General features: G+C 37.7%; 1 protein-coding gene across 6 annotated transcripts in view; it reads right to left on the reverse strand.

Annotated features, from left to right (window-relative positions):
- Positions 1–19,325, reverse strand: part of ncam1a (neural cell adhesion molecule 1a) — a 187,147-nt gene that overhangs the window by 27,007 nt on the left and 140,815 nt on the right. For 3 of the 6 annotated variants that reach the window (XM_056732027.1, XM_056732030.1, XM_056732032.1), the window contains exons 9-14: positions 16,825–16,854; positions 11,582–11,732; positions 9,113–9,297; positions 7,449–7,545; positions 5,682–5,849; positions 4,030–4,155 (exon numbers count right to left, since the gene is read on the reverse strand). In XM_056732027.1, the coding sequence (XP_056588005.1) occupies positions 4,030–4,155; positions 5,682–5,849; positions 7,449–7,545; positions 9,113–9,297; positions 11,582–11,732; positions 16,825–16,854 (757 nt within the window). The remainder of the gene's footprint in view (positions 1–4,029; positions 4,156–5,681; positions 5,850–7,448; positions 7,546–9,112; positions 9,298–11,581; positions 11,733–16,824; positions 16,855–19,325) is intronic. The other 3 variants (XM_056732029.1, XM_056732031.1, XM_056732033.1) reach the window with 1 other exon arrangement.

Raw genomic sequence — 19,325 nt, forward strand, 5'->3', positions numbered from 1 at the left:
TTCCGAATACTTTCTTCGAAGCTCCATCTGTGTCAAACTTTGCCACTCGCTGAAAAGTTGCTCTTGCTTCATAACGGATGAGACAATCTGTCAAACCTTTCTAAGTTATAAAAAGTCACTTCATGAGTTGGATATAAACACTCATTTTTTTCAGATAACAAATGAGTTGTTATGACCGTTTATGTTGAAATAGAGAAAAAACATTCAAGTCTTCAAATTGTACTGTTATCTACAGTTTTTGACAAGTAGACCCTCTCCTGGCTGTCACCAGGGTTTCGACATGTCAAGCGCAAATTGACAAATGACCGGTCAGTGTTTGGAGCGCCTGGATCATTGTCCCACAAATCACCTCTCAAATCTCACAGGTATGCTGGAGAGAGAACGGACAATGCCATCCATCTACCCTAAGCATGACCACATCACATTACCATTACAAGACACGGTCTCTGCCTCACCCATTGCCACTTTTTATTGCTCTGTGTAATGACCATGGGAAAGCTTCCTCGGTCAAATGATTCCTGTCACTGTCAGGATGATGAGGACAATAGAGAGTCCCAGCAAGAGAATACTGTCAATTAAATTAGCGGCAACTTCATCACAGCGTAACCTTGGCACAACCAATACTAAACGTCGCTCGCTTTTTATTGTGTAAACAAACATCAGTCATTGTAGAGACCTACAGTCCAAAACACAATCACAGTATACAAACTCTAAATTAAACACCAGCATTAGCAAACAAGGTCAGGCCTATCTTACAGATGCAAAACTAATTGTTTGTTTTGAGACCTGGTCAATTTGAATATTTTATGAGCTCTTTTAGGAAGCGGAGGGAGGAGATAACTACCAAAGAAAGTCAGACTAGGGGGATATCTAATATGTTTGCTTAAATGGTGGCTTTACATCAACAGACCCCAGGGAACCCAGACTTTTTCCGTTTTCAGCCCACGACCTAATGCACCAGTCTGTTAATCATGCGTTAATTGTTTTATGTCGCATGATTTAGTTCAAGCAGGTGCATTATTAGATGTCGGATAAAAAGGGGAATTTGAGCCTCTAGGACGGGAACGAACAAACACGGGTCTAAATCACCTTGCAGCAAACCTTGATTCTCATTTGAGCTATAGAAAGGAATTCCATCTGGAAAATACAACAAGAGGTACAATGTGAGCTGTCACAGTCCTCTGAAGCACAGGCTGCAATCGAAGCCTCTTTTTTTTTAATTCAGTGGAAGTTTCATTTAAATTGCAAATAGCTATTCAAGTCCACGTCAAGAAAAACGACTCATTCTGTTCTTAATACATTTTTATTTAAAGACCCTGCGAAATGAAATATGGATTTTTGTAGCCTTTACTTCTATTATTATGTCCATTAGCCTAAAGATCATTTATATTCTAGCGCACTAGTAAAAGTTGACAAAATCCAAAGCTTCTTCATCTTGGAAGATGGCCCAAAAATATCAGTGACTCCTTGTGTTTGTAGGGGCGTATCATTTTTTCTAATCAAACATTCTCTAGAATGACCACTTCTACTCTATTACATTGTAAATAAATGCCTCCAACTAGCTTTAAAATATTTTGACAGGAAATACATCAACACAAAACAGCTCTACTATCTTGTTCAAAGGCTTAGATTTGGCAGGAGTGTTGCAAGAAACCGGGTGAAATGGGAGCAAATGGAAAAACAAACAGACAGGAGAATGAAAGAAAGCAGTGAAATGGAACACTTACTTTTGAAAGGGGAGCCTGATGTCCAATGGAACAAAACAAGATGGAAAACATGATGAGAACCATAAAAAAAATCAGCTGATGTGAGAATAATAAGAATAAGATGGAGTGAAGGGCCTATTTCAACTCGCCATTTTGGGGATCATTTTATAAACAAGCCAGAAAATCACCTTGCTGACTATTGTTTAGATAGAATATACAACAATTATAGTTTGTGAAGACCCAAAATGGCAAATTTGAGTAACCCAATTAGCTATTGAGAAATAAGGAGGGGAGTGTAGGGACTGTGAAAGCAGAGGGTGTTGAAGCAAAAATGAAACGTGATAAGCAAAATAATAAGAATACATGTCAGCCTGTGTGTGCATCAACAAAACAGTTCACTCCTGCCAGACATCAGACATTGTACTACCAAAAGAAAAATAAACATGTATTTTGGTTTTACCCTTTTATCTATTTTGGGTATTCAAACGGAAATCAAGCTTATAGCAGTGTGACCTTATTTTTGTAGCATTATTACAAAGCACTTTTGTATGGCTGGATCAAGCGAATTGGATCAATAAACTGGATTAATACAGTGACAAGGAAAGAGACTTTTCATGCATTTTAAACTTCAATCATTTAATCCCCGCTAGTGTAAGAGGAAATTGAATAATCAAAGTAAAACTGTGTTTCTGCTCATCCCACATTTCTTGCAGACTGACTTTTCTAATCTGCTTCCAGGCGGAACATCCTAAGCTTACAGCTTTGTGTGACACATAGTAATTAAACTTGTAGATTTGTAGGAGTTTCGAAAAGTGCATGCAAAATTAAATATGGATGATGTTGCTGTAATGTGGAGAGCGCCAGAACACAGAGTCTATTAAGGAAAGCAAATAAATCTCGCATTTCACTTCCCTCTCTTATACATCTAATAAATAAATGTCCCAAACAGAATAAAAAATTAGAAAATTGTGAAAAACCATGTAGAATAATTTCAACTGGTTGCTATTACGAACCACATTATAAATTAACAATCTGAAAGGCCAACTAGAACGTCAAATGATGACATATTTAAGCATATAGAGCCGGGTAAAAAAATCAAGAGACCATTTCAAAATAATTTTTTGTTTTTCTGATTTTACTATTTATGGATATGTGTTTAGGTAAAATTACTATTTTTGTTTCCTTCTATGAAAAATATTTCTCTCAAATTTCGAATAAAATATCGTTTCAATTACCATTTACTTGAAAACCGGAGAAACAGGAAAAGATAATAACAGAAAATGAAATGATGCTCTGTTTTATTGTTTTAAGTTAATATTCACTTATAAGCAATACTACAGTAATGTTTGTACATGTATTTAGGAAAATGTCCTAAATTATTCTTGATTTTATTACAGTTTCAGTGTGTTGTCATGTTGTCAGTCTTTCACGTCGCTGTTGGATGACTTTGTCACTCCTGAGGTTTGATTTTGTTGAAATTCAACAAACCATGTACTGGAATGGCCACAATATATATAGAAATGCTGATAAAATGAAAATATGGAATGGTCTCTTCATTTTAAATTATAAATATAATGCATACAAGACAGAAAAAGTGTGCTACAATCTCAATTGAATTCCACAAAGCTTTTTCTTATCAGCCATACAGTATTAATTTTGAAACAACTGAACCCTTGAATGTTTAAAACAATTACATAACACTGCAATACAGACTGTAATATACCCTCTGTATTACAGTATATACAGCTGCTTAAACACTAATGGAAAGCATCTCGATATCCCAGCAATATGGAGATCAGCTTGTATAATGGATGGAGAAACCCTTTCCGAGAGTCTAGTCCTGATCCGATTCTGGATGAGAGTTTCATCGTCTACCCTACAGAAGAGTGCCCTATCAACAGGCACAACACTTAACAGAGTGCACAACTCTCAATAGACACAAGAGACACAGCCGTTGCCTGGCACATGCTGTCACCAGCCAACGAGCTGTACAGATGCAGCACTCCATCACCAGGAGGCAGGGCTGAGGTGAGAAGCTGTGGTGACACTCGGGAATGACCTTCAAAAACGTGTTTAAACAGACAGACGGACGGTTAAATAAACACACACATACAAACACAGCAGCACACGCAAAGGACAAGCAATGCATCTCCTTGGATCGAGATCCAGCAGGGTTGGCAGGGTCCAGGGCAGGATGCATTGTGGGTAGTGAGGTCTGTTGCTGCACTGAGGAGGGGACGTGATGGGTAAAGAGTGCGCTGGGGTCATGTGATAAAAAGACAGAAAGAAGGAGAGAGAAAGAGACGGAGAGGGAGGCACTTACGGACAGGTTGAGTTTTAAAGGTCTCTGGTGGGCTGCTCTCTCCTTCACCCTTTCCGTTGATGGCGGACACCTTGACCTCATAAACAGTCTCGGGCTTCAGCCCAACGAGGTTGATCAAATTGAGACCTAAGGGATGACAGTTTAAGAGATCTATTAAAATGTTTGACTTGGAATGGAGTCATGTAAAAATATCTGCCCTTCAATGTGCCAAAGTGTAAATCAGAAGTATATCTTTAGAAATCTAATGTGTTTATGATCTGCGGGTACGTTTACACAGCAACAATTTACAAAAAATTCGAAAAGTTGACTTCTACAGAGCTGTAAAGTCTGAACATGTAATCCGCATGTGCATGATGTCACCGTTTTCACAAATTCAAAGTGTCTTCATAGCGTGCACTTTGAAACATGTTTTTGCACTTTTGAATGACAAAAACACATTACAAAAAGTCTGTTTAAAATTGAAGCACTTAAGTTTAAAAAAAAAATATTTCTAACTTAGCATTTTTGGTTTTCTATTGAAAATATAAATAAAAATAAAGATACATTTACTTGACAAGGAAAGTGACCTAAGATATTTTTCTATAAGAGAAAATACGAGAATTGAGTAAGTTTATGTTTAAAAGAAAAAAAGAATTACCCAATGGGGTAAGAAAGATCATCTTGAATTAGTTAATAATTAGTTGAATTAGAAAAAGGATTTTCCTATTAAAAAGTTTCCCTACTAGGATAACTTTTTTCTTGTTTTAAACATTTACTTACTTAATTTTTATTTTCATTCATAAAACAAGACAAAAAAATATTTTTAGCTTAATTGTTGTTTCCATGTTACTATCTGCTGTCCAATTCTACTCACAAAAGTCATACAGTCGAGCGTTTTATGAATCAATTCAGCTGAATCATTGAAATACACTTATTCAAAGACAAACTCAATTCGATATTAAATCGCAAATCAATTATTTGCTCACACGTGGCGTGATGCTTGTGGCTTTTTTCGTACATGCTCAACTGATTCTAGTGCATCTGGTACCATGCGTTTGATACCGTTCACGGCTGCACTACATCATGCAAGTCTAATGCTCAAGAGACAGCCTGACAAAAGGTTGAGTGATCAAATAGGCACCAGCTGAACAGAGATGTGTGTGTAGGTGGCTGGTAGACTTATTTGTGAGAGGAAGCTTGTGTGTGTGAGGCTTGTTCTGACGCATGTCCCAAGGAGGTCTGGCAGAGCGAACGGGCTGACAGCAATGAGCAAACTGACATCTCTCCTCTTGAGATAGAGACGGTACCCACAGACAAACAGAGCACATGTCAGGCTGTGACAACTGCTCCGAGCTCTCTTATTTAGCATTCAAGCGAACCCTGCCCCTTACCCACATTTGCGCGTCTATTTTTGGTCAATTCTGCATCGTATTTCACGCTTGCCAGACGACATCGCCATTGAAAGGATCTATTTATGACAGCGGGGAAGGTTATTTTGCCACCATTTGAAATGGCGAGCAGCTGTGGAAAGTGTTTATCGGTGATACTGACTATGTGTGTCATTATAGATCCTTCTGTTCTCTGCAGTAAATGAAAAAACATCGAGAGGTACCTGCGGTCATTCTCTTTCAAAGGAAGTCATTCAAGTGTGGAATAAATGTTTGGACACTTACCATCCCCGACGTCAAATTCTCTGTCAGTCCAGTCTTGGCCTGCTATCCTCCACTCGGCTTTGTACTTGAGGATGGGAACTCCTCCGTTGGCGGCGGGTTCATCGTATTCCACCACCGCTGTGCTAGAATACGGCTCCACACGATCGATAGAGGGGGCCGAAGGCACATCTAGAGAACACACAGATGTTAGCACACACATAAGCAAACACTGAAGTATAACTAACTACCTTACCACACACAACAAGGACACCACAAATATGAGAGTGAGGCAATACAGAAATAAAAACAGTGAAAGTGGGTTTGTGTCATCAAGGGAACCGTTATTGCACTGCCCCTGAACCGCAGGTTGAATGTATTGTAGACCAACTAATATATTGCCTAGAAGCGTGATGTCTGTGATGCCTACTGGGAGTACAGAACCAACCATACATGCTGTTCCTGATAATTATAGAGATTGTGCTGTTCCTGGCTTCGGGAAACACCTGGCCCTCTTTATGTTATTTCAAGAGAGCACAGTGTTAGAAACACAGTGTACTATTAGAGATTTAAAGGTCCAGTGTTTGAAATTTAGTGACATCTCGTGGTGAGATTGCAAATTACAACCAATGGGTCACTTCAACCCTCCCCCTCACTTTTCGAAGCACTACGGTGGCAGACACAGGACTAAGATGAAGTCACCTTTCAATTCTTTGCCAAAGGAGATAACATATTTACAAAAGGCACTCTGTAGAAAGGTTTGTCCGTGTAGGGCTACTGTAGAAACAAAGTGACGAATTCCATGCAAGGGGACCAGCTGTGTATGTAGATAGAAATAGCTCATTCTAAGGTTATGAAAACATAACGTTTAATTATCTAATTTCATACACCTATGAAGATATAGTTACTTATATTATATTTCATTTCTGTCAATAGATCCTCCAAAAAAGTACACATGGGACCTTTAAAACTATAACTGTAATCGAAAACAACAAACTCAGGTGTGCATCTGTTTACAAAGAAAAGAGACTGAAGCAAAGAAAAGAGAGAGTGGTTGAAAATTAGTCTTGAAACACTATTATGAGTTTGTAATATAAGCAGACCTGAGGGAAAAGGAAAAATTAAAGAATTCAAATGTATGAAATGACCTATTTAAAATAAACCTCTCTTAAATTCCCTGGTAAAGCTTGCTTAAAGAGCCATTTTTTCCACTTAATCACAGAATAAAATTCAGTCCCCCAACCCTGAGTGCCGATTGTATAAAGTGCCATTGTGGGAATGAGCACCTCTTAAGTCTGTGATGTGGAGGAAAGGCGTCACTGCTGCGCTGCCCCATCGCTTTGAGACTAAATAATCACCTCCCTGCCTTGTGCCTTCCACACCATTTCACATCTGCCCTAGTTTACAGAGCACCAAAAATATCAGAGGCAGCGTCGCATTTAACCGTCTACACTCCAGCCTGATACTCATATCCCTGCTGCTTTTATTACCCAAGAGTCTCAGCCTACAAAATACGAGTGCGGGCAATGATCTGAACGTAAGGAAACGCTGTCCGGGGGTGATTTACCTTTTGCGTACCTTGTGGATTATAGATTAGTACTAAGAGGGAATTTCGAAGTGGTTTTCCTGTATGAAGACATTCTGTGTTAAGTGCTTTCCTGTGCCTTTGTGAAAAATGCTGCTTGAATACTTTTATTAAAACCTTGACATTGTGTTGTTAATATGCTAACAGGGGAAATCCTAACTTTCATTTGGCCATTCATTTGAAGTGCAGCCTGGACATTCACAAACCTGCTTGAATCAGAATAAATTCCTTTGATTCTGTGCCGATGACATTGGTGGCCGTACAGTTGTAACTGCCAAAGTCGCTCTGGGACTCGGGAGTGACCTGTCATGGAAAAAAAAGCAAAGTGAAGGAACCAGTCATCTTTTGACAGACCCATTATGATGCAGATATTTTATTCTTCGAGTTGCTGGGAAGCTAGTGTTCACATCAATGCAGTGACCTGTTTTGTCTGTACCCCTGGCACTCACCCCACTCGATAATTATTGAGTGATAGAGCGAGACTGAGCGAAAGAGAGAGAGAGAGAGAGAGAACTGGCTTTATTATCTGTAGAAGCTTAAGAAAATGTGCCATGGGAACAGGGACTTTACAAAAAGCCATACATGAATATTCTGTACCGTCTAAAGGTCTTTAAAGGTTGACTTTAAAAAAGTCAGGTACCACTTATGCACAGAAAATCATTACAATCTGTGCATTGTTGGAATCCAAAAACAACACATGTCTCGCTGGCCTTTCACAATGAATGCTAATACAGAATGCAGCTTAATGAGTGTAATTAATATAATGGGTCAGAATCTGGCAATCAAAACAATCAAAGAGTCATGCAACTGTGTAAACAAAATGATTGTATTTTTCTATAATATCATTATGTTGAGAGACTGTTATACAATAAAAACTAGTCATTATGTTTCTAGTGCTTGAGCCCTGTGGGCTGATGAGGTTTTGACAGATGTGTGTACCGGCTCTATTTACAGAAATATAGACTGCAGATTACTGTAAAGTTATAGGAAACAACCCGTTATTACCGTTTCCTCACAGTGACTACTTATTCCTCATTGAAGCCTTTTAGTATGATTTAATTTGTGCTGCGGCATCTAGAAAATAACCTCTAAAGGCAATTATTAGTGTCAGACCTGTTGTCAGTTTTGATATTGAAGGGTTATTTAGAAACATGTTTACATCTGGTATGAAGACCTGTTTCAGGTAATCCATTGATCAATGTACAACAGATCTAATCAGGGTCCAAAATGATCAGTGATTATCTAAACTAAGCGAGGGTGACCACATTGCATTTGCAGTGTTCTAGACGAGGAGTTTTCAAACGAAAGACTCTCCATAAAGATAAAAAATAAACAAATCTGAAAGAAGAGATAAACCCTTCTAAATGAAACAGTCATAAAGTTCAGTATAATTTTAACATTTTTACTTTTCATTTTGTTTCTCTGAGATTTTCTGAGGAACCCCTAATATCTTCTGCTGGCCCCCTGGGGGTCCCAGGACCCCACTTTGATAACTCCTGTCCTAGACAACAGTTAAGGACCACCTACTCACCTGTCAATCAACCACTGCACTGATCAAAGGATTTTATATACACTACTGGTCAAAAGTTATGAAAGCTTACTCACTTACTTATTCATTTTTTTTCCACATTTAGAAAAATAATAAGCTCATCAAAACTATGGAATAACACAATTAGTTATGACCAGAAAATTGAAACAAAATTAACGCTCTTCAGTGGTCACCTTTTGCCAATAATTTACAGAAATGTTTTCTTGGGATTATATGAAATCGTTTCTGGTGGTTTCGCCATTAGATGCTTTTAAAACAATATTGAAACAGTTCCCATCAGTGCTCTTAATGGGTCTTATTTTTTTATGTGGCAAACTGTACCTCTAGAAAGCTGCTTGTTGGAGTGTTGTAGATCTTGACGTATGTGGTATTAGCGCTGGGCAGTAGCTGGCCATCGCGGAACCACGAAACAGATGCGCTCGGGTGCGCCAGAGCTTCACAGGTGATGTTAGCCGGATTCCCCTCCCAGGTGAACACTGCCGCAGGGCCCTGGATCTTCGGCGCATCTGGAATAAACAGAGCGTCAGCAAAATGCAGGCTACACAAGAATGGTTTTAGAGTAAGACCTCGGTGGCAAAAAATAGAAAGGCTGCCTGCCGGCATATATTGCTCATAATCCCCTCTGGCCCGCATGCATTTCCAACAACCTTTCAGAATTGAAATTTCCGCTATCTGCTATTACAGAACAGCCAGTAGCTGTAATGCGATGTCTATTGTCTTCAGTGATCTCGTAACTGTAAGGTATCAGCGCACCTCGGCTAGCTAAACTTTCCAAAGCAGGATTGATAGACGTAGTTGACTCATCACATTTCCTATAAAACCGTGCTGATAAGACACATATCCCCTGAAATCTTATCGCTATCTCTGGAGCGCAGGCTGCGACGCTGCTCCACAGATAATGTGGGCACCTCCAAATCGAATGTCTCTCTTTGGTGAAACAGGCAATGAAATTTTATCGCAACAGTGCCTGAAATAAATATCGGGAAATTAAGGCTGGAATTGATTTACGATGCAGGTCTTTTCGCCGCCTGATCATTTCATGTGTGACTTTGGGGGAAAACGTTCTTCCTTTGTTTATACTGTGAAGTAAACAACTAAACTTTGCATAAAAACGCTCATTGATTTTAAAATAGAACGACTAGAATAAATAGGCTTTCCAACTGGCTGCCTGCCCAAAACTTCATTTTTTACTACGACGCTGAGCTCTATTTGGAACAAACAAAAAATAAATAACCTATGAAAAACAGTAAACTGTAAGCTTGAATAAAACAACAAGACAGAAATATCGTCACTCAGGTTAGCTTGTCAGTGTCCATCTGACAAGTGCTGTGCATCATGGGATAAAATGAGTGCACCCAACAAAGTCCACTATAGTTTGGGACACTACTAGAAATGGTTATCCCCTAAACAGTTCACTATATAAGGGGCTATTTTAGACACAGCCAGAGACTCTGGTCTGGACTTAAAGTATTTGGCAGCTATAGGAGTGAACAATCTGATCTTGGATCATGAGACAGACAAAGCACCCTTTCTTATTGTTAATTACTGCAAAACACTCCGTGCACTCAACTGAGAAGTCGATTACTCACTAGCCAGGCTGTGGCAAACTACATTTCCACACAATTTCTATCAATTGCACATTACGATGCTATCTCAGGACTGGAGAAGATTTTGGGGCAAGAATAATTAATCCAATTAGATTTTCATTGCACTTGAAGCTTTTCCTCCACACTTTTCAGAATTAGATTCGGAGAACGCTTTAAAGTGTGAAGGCATATGAAAATAACTTAACAACCTGCTTTACTGTAATTTTCTACCTGGCAAAGTGCAACAACGTGTACCCGGACGACTGGAGTAAACATAATCTGATAAAGTAACAGGGTTCGCGCTCAAAATTGAGTTTGAATGTGTAGACAGGAGTATTTTATTTCATATTAAAGTCTGCTTTGCTCTGAATTCAAGAAATCCCATAATCGATGAAATACAGCTGCGTTTATGACATTGTGATTTGAACAGAGACCACCAATTCCCTAAATACAGTACTACTGCTCGAGTACAGTGATGTACTCAAAATAATGTCAGATAAGAAGACAAATGGTTACTTAAAGGGATAGTTCATCCTAAAATGAAAATTCTGTCATTATTTACTACCCTCAGGTTGTTTCAAACCCGTACATATTTTGTTGTTCTGCTGAACACAAAGAAAACTATTTTGTAACCAAACAGTTCTAGGGCACTATTGACTACAATAGCAGAAATAACCACTAATATGGTAGTCAATGGTGCCCCAAAACTGTTCGGCTTCCCAAAATCGGTTTGGAACAACTTGAGTAAATGACAAAAAATATTTGTGGGTGAACTGTCCCTTTAAAGTGATAGTCTACCCGAAAGAAGATAGTAAGTTAGTAACAGAACAGCGTTGGCTTCCATTCACTTCTATTGTATCGACACAAAACCAATGCAAGTGATTGGGTGCCAGTTGAAAACATTCTTCAAAATATCTTCTTCTGTGTTCTTCGGAAGAACGAAAGTCATATAGGTTTGAAATGACAAGAGGGTGAGTAAATGATGACAGATTTTTAAATTAGCTTTCTGTTTACTTTTATGCAAATGTCACAACAATCCAAAACACCATCTATACTGGTCACCAGTTGTGCTGCTTTTTGTATAAGCAGACTAGTGTATGTAGCCAGAGGGAACATTGAGAAATCTCAAGTTGTCCACTTCATCAAGTTGACGCATTGAATTTAAACAAAAAGACAAAGGGTAAAAGAGAGATGTTTGGCTTACATCGCACTTCCAGGTACATGCTCTGGATGTCCTGACCAATGGAGTTGCGAGCGGTGCAGAGGTACTGGCCAGCATCCGTGAACTGCACGTATTTCAGAGTGAGCGAGGACACGCGAGCATCACTGCGTACAACCACGTTCCCATCCAGGCTCTAGAGAAAAAGACAAAGTGAGACAGAGTAAGAAAAAATACAAGTGAAAAATGTAAAATTATTCCTAAATCCCAGTGCTAGGAGAGCTACAGGGTCCTATTCTACAAGGAATGGAAGTTTCAGCAGCAACAACATAAACAAACATTACTGAATGTGGCCCAAAGTTAACTTCCGGTAGACCTCCGCACAGAATCAAAAACTGATAAGCAGTTTTAATTCAATTCAATTCAATTAATATACAATAAAATATGAATATAAATGTATATAAATATAAATTACATATAAAATAATTTCTTAAATTGTAACCAAACACAGACCGGATGTTAACTGCAGACCAGGCATGTGTGTCCGGTGAAACCGTCTAAAGTGAGTAATCCATACATTCATCCATAAATTAAGATAATATATTTTATCTAAATAAAACTAATTATATCTAAAAATAGCTAATAAACAAGATAAAAGTCTTCATTCACTAAAACTGTATGAATTGTTGGTGAAAGATTTGTGTAAGAAACAGAAGTTAATACAATTTTCAGTGAACTATCAAAAGCTAAGAGAATGTTTATGCAATTCCCATTAAAAACTTGAAAGTTATTAAATGATGACAGAACTTTCATTTTGGATTCCGTTAAAAAGAAAACATCAGAAAGTGAAACATGATTTAAGCGAGTATATTATTCTAGAACAGTTCAACACAGACCAGCAGAAGGGCAGTAGGATGTTATGTCTGTGTTTCAGTCTCCGTTTGGGGCTCGAGGGGTGTTTGGGGAGACAGTAAGGCAGGAATCAATAATAAAGTGGACCACACAGCAGGGGCCACTTTAAAGCCTTTTCTCCACAAAGCGTGTTTGAACAGCACAGCTGGGACAATCTGCTAACAGTTTTACTCTCCGGCTCCATATCCAGCGCACATGCATGCGTTCTTTAACTCATACCGCATTTACTCTGCTGCCCATCTTTGGTTACCATGGCGCTGAGAGATCCTATGACTGGATGGGCTTTGAATTTAGCAATCAATAATAGTGCCGGCTGTGTTAAGATAAAAAACAGACATGAGTTTCATTGCTGCTCTGTGTTTTCTTTGGTAGTTTTAAAGACATAGAAGAGACTTCATAGCCTTTTAGATCATTTTTCAAAAGAAGCTAATTTACATGATTCACGTGATGATATATTACATTATAGACATGCCATACCTTGCTAAAAATATCTCAAATAATTTTTAAACAGAATTTTGTAAATTCTTGTTCACTCACATTAATAGTGATAGATGAATATTTGTATTTATTTAAATAGTCCGTCATACATAGATGAATTAAAATCGTGAAAGAAAACGATTTTTAGAAGTAATACTACACCAATACAAGTATTATTTACTATAATATTCATAATATTATAAAATAAGTCACAAAAATGAAGATATATACTGTAGTTTCTATTATACAGTTATATAAATGTTAAATGCGGAGCCCACAGACACGTCATACATCAGCCAACCATGTGTACACTGTACCATATGTTACAGACTCGCACGCGCAAGTTTGACTTAGCAAAGAAAAGCGTAACTTCTCAGACTAATGACACTCTCATACAATTTAGAAGAAAATTAATTGACTGAGCGCATCTGACTTGCATAATACGACCCATGTTAATCAAAGAGCGCAGCCTCTTCTATGACACATTTAAATAGATTTATTAGTCATGCCATCTGACACCGTATTACTCAACGAACAAATACTCGCCGTGCAGAAACTATCGGCCATGATCATCACACAGATATCCAATCACTTCAATAAAGACATTAACGGTGAGAAGCTCTTACATCTTGAAACCAGCTACATCAACATTCACATGCAGTATTCAATGCAGCAGAATGAATAAAATAAGACTTGTGGAGGTGGACGTGCTTCTGATTCGATATTTGGGTATGAACTCGTGCTTAGTAGAGCGTAGCTTGTTATACATGCAAGACGACGATATTGTTACTGTGTGAAAGTGTGTGCAGTACTGAAGGCACAGAAAGCCCAAAACAGTGTTTTCTAATTATTGTTTGCATTTTCTTAAAAGATCAGTTCACCTCGAAATAAAAATCCTGTACTTCAAACCTGTTAAAATAAGTATAAAATAAGAATGAAGTAGGACCAAGCTGTCCAAAAAAGTGCCGTTTTAATAGAGTCGTGACATAAGTGTGAAGTCACCATTCACTTTCATTGATTTAAATAATGGAGCTCGGCCATGCTTCTACAAATAACTCGTTTGCGTTTCACGGATAAAAGAAAGTCATGTGAGTTGTGACTGACATAAGGGTCAGTAAAAATGAAGGAATATTAATTTTGGGGTGAAATAATTGGGGTGTTTTGACAGAGTTATAGGGGAAGCTCCTGGAAAACGTGAGCATTAGCCTGCAGCTTTCATCAGAGGCCAGGAAATAAGATGTTTGGGAAATCTGCAGTGGCACTTCATTTATAAAGCGCCTGTTCAATGGTCAGTGAGAAATTTGACTACGGAGCGGAATGGAGTGTATGCAGCTCAGAAATTCAATCAATTCACAAACTTGATTTAAGGTGATCTGGCTTAGTCACGATCTAAGGGATTGAGTGCTTTAAGTAACAACCAGGGTCTCCACCATAAATTCCATCCTGCTTGTGCCTCACGTTCAGACAGATGTTAGTATGCAGCGCTGTCGACCGAGTCCCCATCCGCTGCATAGTAATTGACAGTAAGCTGCATACACAGTGTCTCTTCTGTTTTATCTCTGCTGTATGGAGGGTCAGTCATAAACGTACTACGACTTCCTGAAGCGTTAACCTGGAATCTTTCCGTCGATTTGTGCCTTTAGTTTCATGTCTGGTGTCAAATTTAGCAGAAAACAGATGTGATAAAAACACAGAGACCATTTCTGTGAGAGAACTCAGAGGAACATTTGAATGTTTACAGGTTGCTTGTTGAGCATAAGGCAAATTCCCTGTTACATTTCTTTAAATTTCTATTAATGTATACATGCTGTATGCGCGCCGAGTGTACTGTATCGAGAAAATTAATGTGGATGTCAGAGCTCAGAAAAAATTTGGTGACTGGAAGGAGAATTTCACATGATATTACTGGGATCTTTTTCTCATGAGACAAAACTCTCCATCTTACCTCACAAATGTAAACTTGGTTACTATGGGAGTCTTACAGATGTGCCGAAATGCAATCGCGCACATCTGCGCACCTGATCTCGTCTAATAAAGAAGAGCGAAACGGCTCAATCCTGCCCATACGATCCTCCTTAAAGACCACCCAAAAGCAACGAAAGGCAAAATAAAGTGAGAGCTCAGTCTCAAGGCCTTCACGCAGAAGAAAGGGATTTTGCTTTTTTGGGGAAAAATAGGTGACAGCAGTCAGATTGTGTGACTACACTGACAAAGAGAAATCTTCAGGAAAAGTTGACTGGAAAAAAGTGAGCCTAACAGGGTCTTTAACTTCAACTGAGTCACACATTTCACGCTAACGAGAAACTGGAAGAGCATTGGAGCACTAAGAAGATTGATGACAATGTGTCCAAATGCGGAACAGGATAAATTTGAACTTTTGACAAAAATGGCCTAGGTTAGATTGACGCAGCACATGCTGAAGAATTGTTACCCTGAGGTGGTTTAAAACAGGGAAAGTCTAGACAGTTGGCATGTCAGACTTTGCAAGATTGAATGCTAATTGAATTTAGTCAAGGTCAAACAGTACAGGTTCCTGACATCTTTACAATCCGACAGAAGATATTTTTCCAACTGTGAGAGGGATTGTTGTCCCAAAAAGGTCGATACTGATTTCTTGATAGAAACAGTAAAAACTAATCTGCTTCTAGACTGCTTCCATTTTACAAAGTGAAGTATTTATTATACAGTACATGACATGTTACCAAATTATAAATTAAAACAATTGCAAAAAATGCATTTCAAGCAAAAAGCGCATCTGACCTTGTGTTCCTATCCTGTTCCTCCGTTATCAATATTTTTTACTCTATATTTCTCAACAAAGCACTTGCACTTTTGTGAACTGAATTATATCAACACTTGATGCAGTGTCTTTGCGTTGGCATTAAAGTGCTCGATTAATGAACCATGGTGTTTATAATCTATACTCTTAAAGATTAAAAACATGAAGTGGTGTGTGGGCAACCCCATAAATGTGCCCTTTCATCTCAGCAGATCAGATAAAGAGACCATCCCACACAATCCATATGCATCTGAATCATTCTTAATCAACTGTGAAGACGCTGACGAATTTCTCTCTGACGAATCAGAAAAAGCATCTACAGCTCAGCTCTAACCAAACAGCTACTCGGGCGTCTACGGATATTAACATGGACTCTATTTATGTTCTTACTTCACATGTTCCTTTTGATCAAATCAAAATGTTAAGACTTTATCATCTTAATTTAAATGATAATATGTTTTTAATACGGTATAGCACAGATTATTGGACAATGGATAAAATCAATTTCTGTCGTAAATCTGTTCACAGATAATATTCTGTATCTCAAAAAATACAAAATGGGATACAAAAAATCTGTCGACTTCAACGTTTCAGTAACAATATGTCACATATGGCACAGTTTATCCAGTGAGGGTTTAGTATATTTATGTTAGTCTATTTATAAATCTATGGTTGGTTATGTGTGTTTCCTTCAGTGCTGCTACATTCCTATTTCTGAGTCCATAGGAGAAAACGGAGTGATAGCTCTCTTTCCAAAAGAAAAAAATGGCATTTTCCAACCTCTGACACATCTGCCCTAACACCCCCTTTGTTAGTTCTTCAGTCCCTTGAGAAAGTTTGTCTAAGGGGAAAGTTTCTACTAAGAAAGGAGAATTGTTTCTAAAACAGCTTAGACATCTTCACCATTTCCGTTTATGGAAGCTCACAGACAAAATAATAGACAATATGCTAAATAAAGAAAAGAAATGAGTCATTAAAACTACAGAGGTCATTTTATTCGGGGGTATTCGGTGTCTACAGGATTTTGAGGGTAGACGAGAGTCACAACTTGATGTTCTGCAGTGATAAGGAACCTCTCTACGATTAGTCAACATCTTGGCTACATGTTTAGTGTCCCTACCTTGTGTTTCTCAGGTCGAGTCCATGAAGCCTGTAAACACAAATACATATAAAGCAAACACTACAAGAAGCCCACTCAGAAATCCAGGATTGAAATATGCTTTCTATACATGTATGTGACATGTTTTTATATTTATGAAATTCATACATAAACATATGTATGGATTTTACATACATTTCCATATATCAAATTTCAGTGTGGAAGGGCAGAGAGCCTTAGGAAATATCCAACCGCTCACATTACATGCCGATGTTATTCAGAGAAGCCAGCTCACAAAGTTTAGTGTGAATAACAAAACATCAAAAAGGGGTTTTCAGCGAATAAATAAATAAAGATTCCCCAAAATAGAGACTCCAAAACATTACAAATGTACATGCATCAAATGTTATTAAAAAGGGAAGTTACTGTACAAGAAAACACTATAATTTGGATGAACGTTTTTTTTTTGCCAAATGCTTACGTAATACTTCAAATGAATAGCAATATGATGCTCATTCAGACATTCAGACACTGATCAACCGAGGACACCACCAACAGTATCTGGAAAGAATCAGTACCTGTAAAGCTATCTCTGATCGCCTCAGCGAAAGCTAGACCCTACCATTCCCATATTTGAATGGGACAATCTTAGTTTCAGAGTAGCTTTTTCTACCTTGCACTCATTTGTTAAGCTAAAATCAATCAGTGACGTTGCCATCTGGAATTGAATAGCTGAGAATATTCACGGCTCACAATAGGGCCTGTTGACAACGTGACTAGCACAAATGATAAATCAAACAGATGTGAATAGGAGACGATCTACTTATTTGACTTATGACAGGGTGCCGCTGAATGAATAAAGGCTTGGTCTTCGTGAAGCAGAGAGCTATTATTTTGACTGTTAATCAAAAGGTTTGCTTAAAAAGATATGTGCGGCTGACTGGGAAGTCAGATTTCAAAATGCTTTATGAAATCTGACAATGATCAAGCAGAATAAAGACACATTATTACAGAAAGAGTGGATTTTCAACTGAATATCTGAAGCTATTTGCTTGATAGGAATAAAAAGTAGAAGATTTTTTGTTGATCTGAGCCACCTGAGCAGTTTTTCTACTGCAGTCCTCAGGATCTCACCAGAATATTTTACATTTCTCTCTATTAAATGCATTAACAAGCTGATGAAAAGTTTTTTTAATTTAGAGACATCTAAAACATTCTGGAACATTTTCTAAATGTACTGTTTTATAAAAATAAAAAAAAAGAACTATAATATTATATTCAGATGCCATATAACAGTTATTTACTTGCAGTCCTTAAAAAGTGATACTTCACCCAAAAAGTAAAATTCTGTCATTATTTACTCACCCTCAAGTTCCAAATGTGTTTCCATTTCATTGTTCTGATGAACATAGAGAAAGATATTTGGAATAATGCGTATTATAAAAGAGATCTCAACACCCATTGACTACCATAGTAGGAAAAATTGTTCTGTTGAACACAAAATAAGACATTTTGAAGAAATGTAGGACAGCAACAGTTCTGGGGCACATACTATTGTTTTTTTCCTACTATGGTAGTCAATGGGTTTGGTTATAAGCATTCCAAATAACTTTCTCTGTGTTTATCAGAACAAAGACATGTATACACATTTGGAAAAACTCGAAGGTAAGTAAATTATCTCAGAATTTTCTTTTTTGGGTGAAGTAACACTTTTAAGGGATAGTTTACCAATTTCCTTTAAAAGTCTGTCATCATTTAGGCCAGGGGTCTTCAACTACTTCTCCTTGAGGTCCAGATTACAAAGTACACTGTAAAAATGTCTGTAAAAATTACAGCATTACTGGCAGCAGTTTGCCACTAACGTACTGTAGATTTTACTTTTATGTAATTAACTGACAACTGTTTGTTCAAAGATAAATGATCACAGAAATAAAAAGAAACAGAAAATGATCAAATAGTTGCCTCATGCAAAGCATTCTGGGAACCAAAAATTCATTTTTAAATGAAAACATGTAAATGTGGATTTCTGGTTCCCAGAATAAGACGTCTGCTAAATGACTAAATGTAAATATCAATTTCTGGTTCCCAGAATGCTTTGCATGAGGCTGTTATAAAAACATAAAGACTTACCCTAACCCTAACCCAATGTTTAATATTTATTCATCTATTAACAAACAGTTTCCAATAAATAAGATAAATAAAAATCAACAGTAAGTTACTGGCAACTAGCTGAATAACTACAGCAAAAAACGTTTACAGTGTATGAAAAGGATGCAGGGCAGTTTTTTACCTTATCATCATTTCTTCTTTTTTCCCTTTTATAGCCTTCTGTTTTTGTTGCTGTTACTTATAGGTCATATATTAAAACATGCACACAAATATTGCATCCACTATTTGTGCCTTTTCATGACATTTAATAACACGGAAGAAAATGAAATTGCTGTTAATTTACTCACCCCCAGTCCCCCAGTACTTCCCAGATCTGGGTGGCATTGTTTTTGCAATGAGATATTTATTAAGAT

The sequence above is a fragment of the Triplophysa dalaica genome, chromosome 19 (genome assembly GCF_015846415.1).
Source record: "Triplophysa dalaica isolate WHDGS20190420 chromosome 19, ASM1584641v1, whole genome shotgun sequence".
NCBI lineage: Eukaryota > Metazoa > Chordata > Actinopteri > Cypriniformes > Nemacheilidae > Triplophysa > Triplophysa dalaica.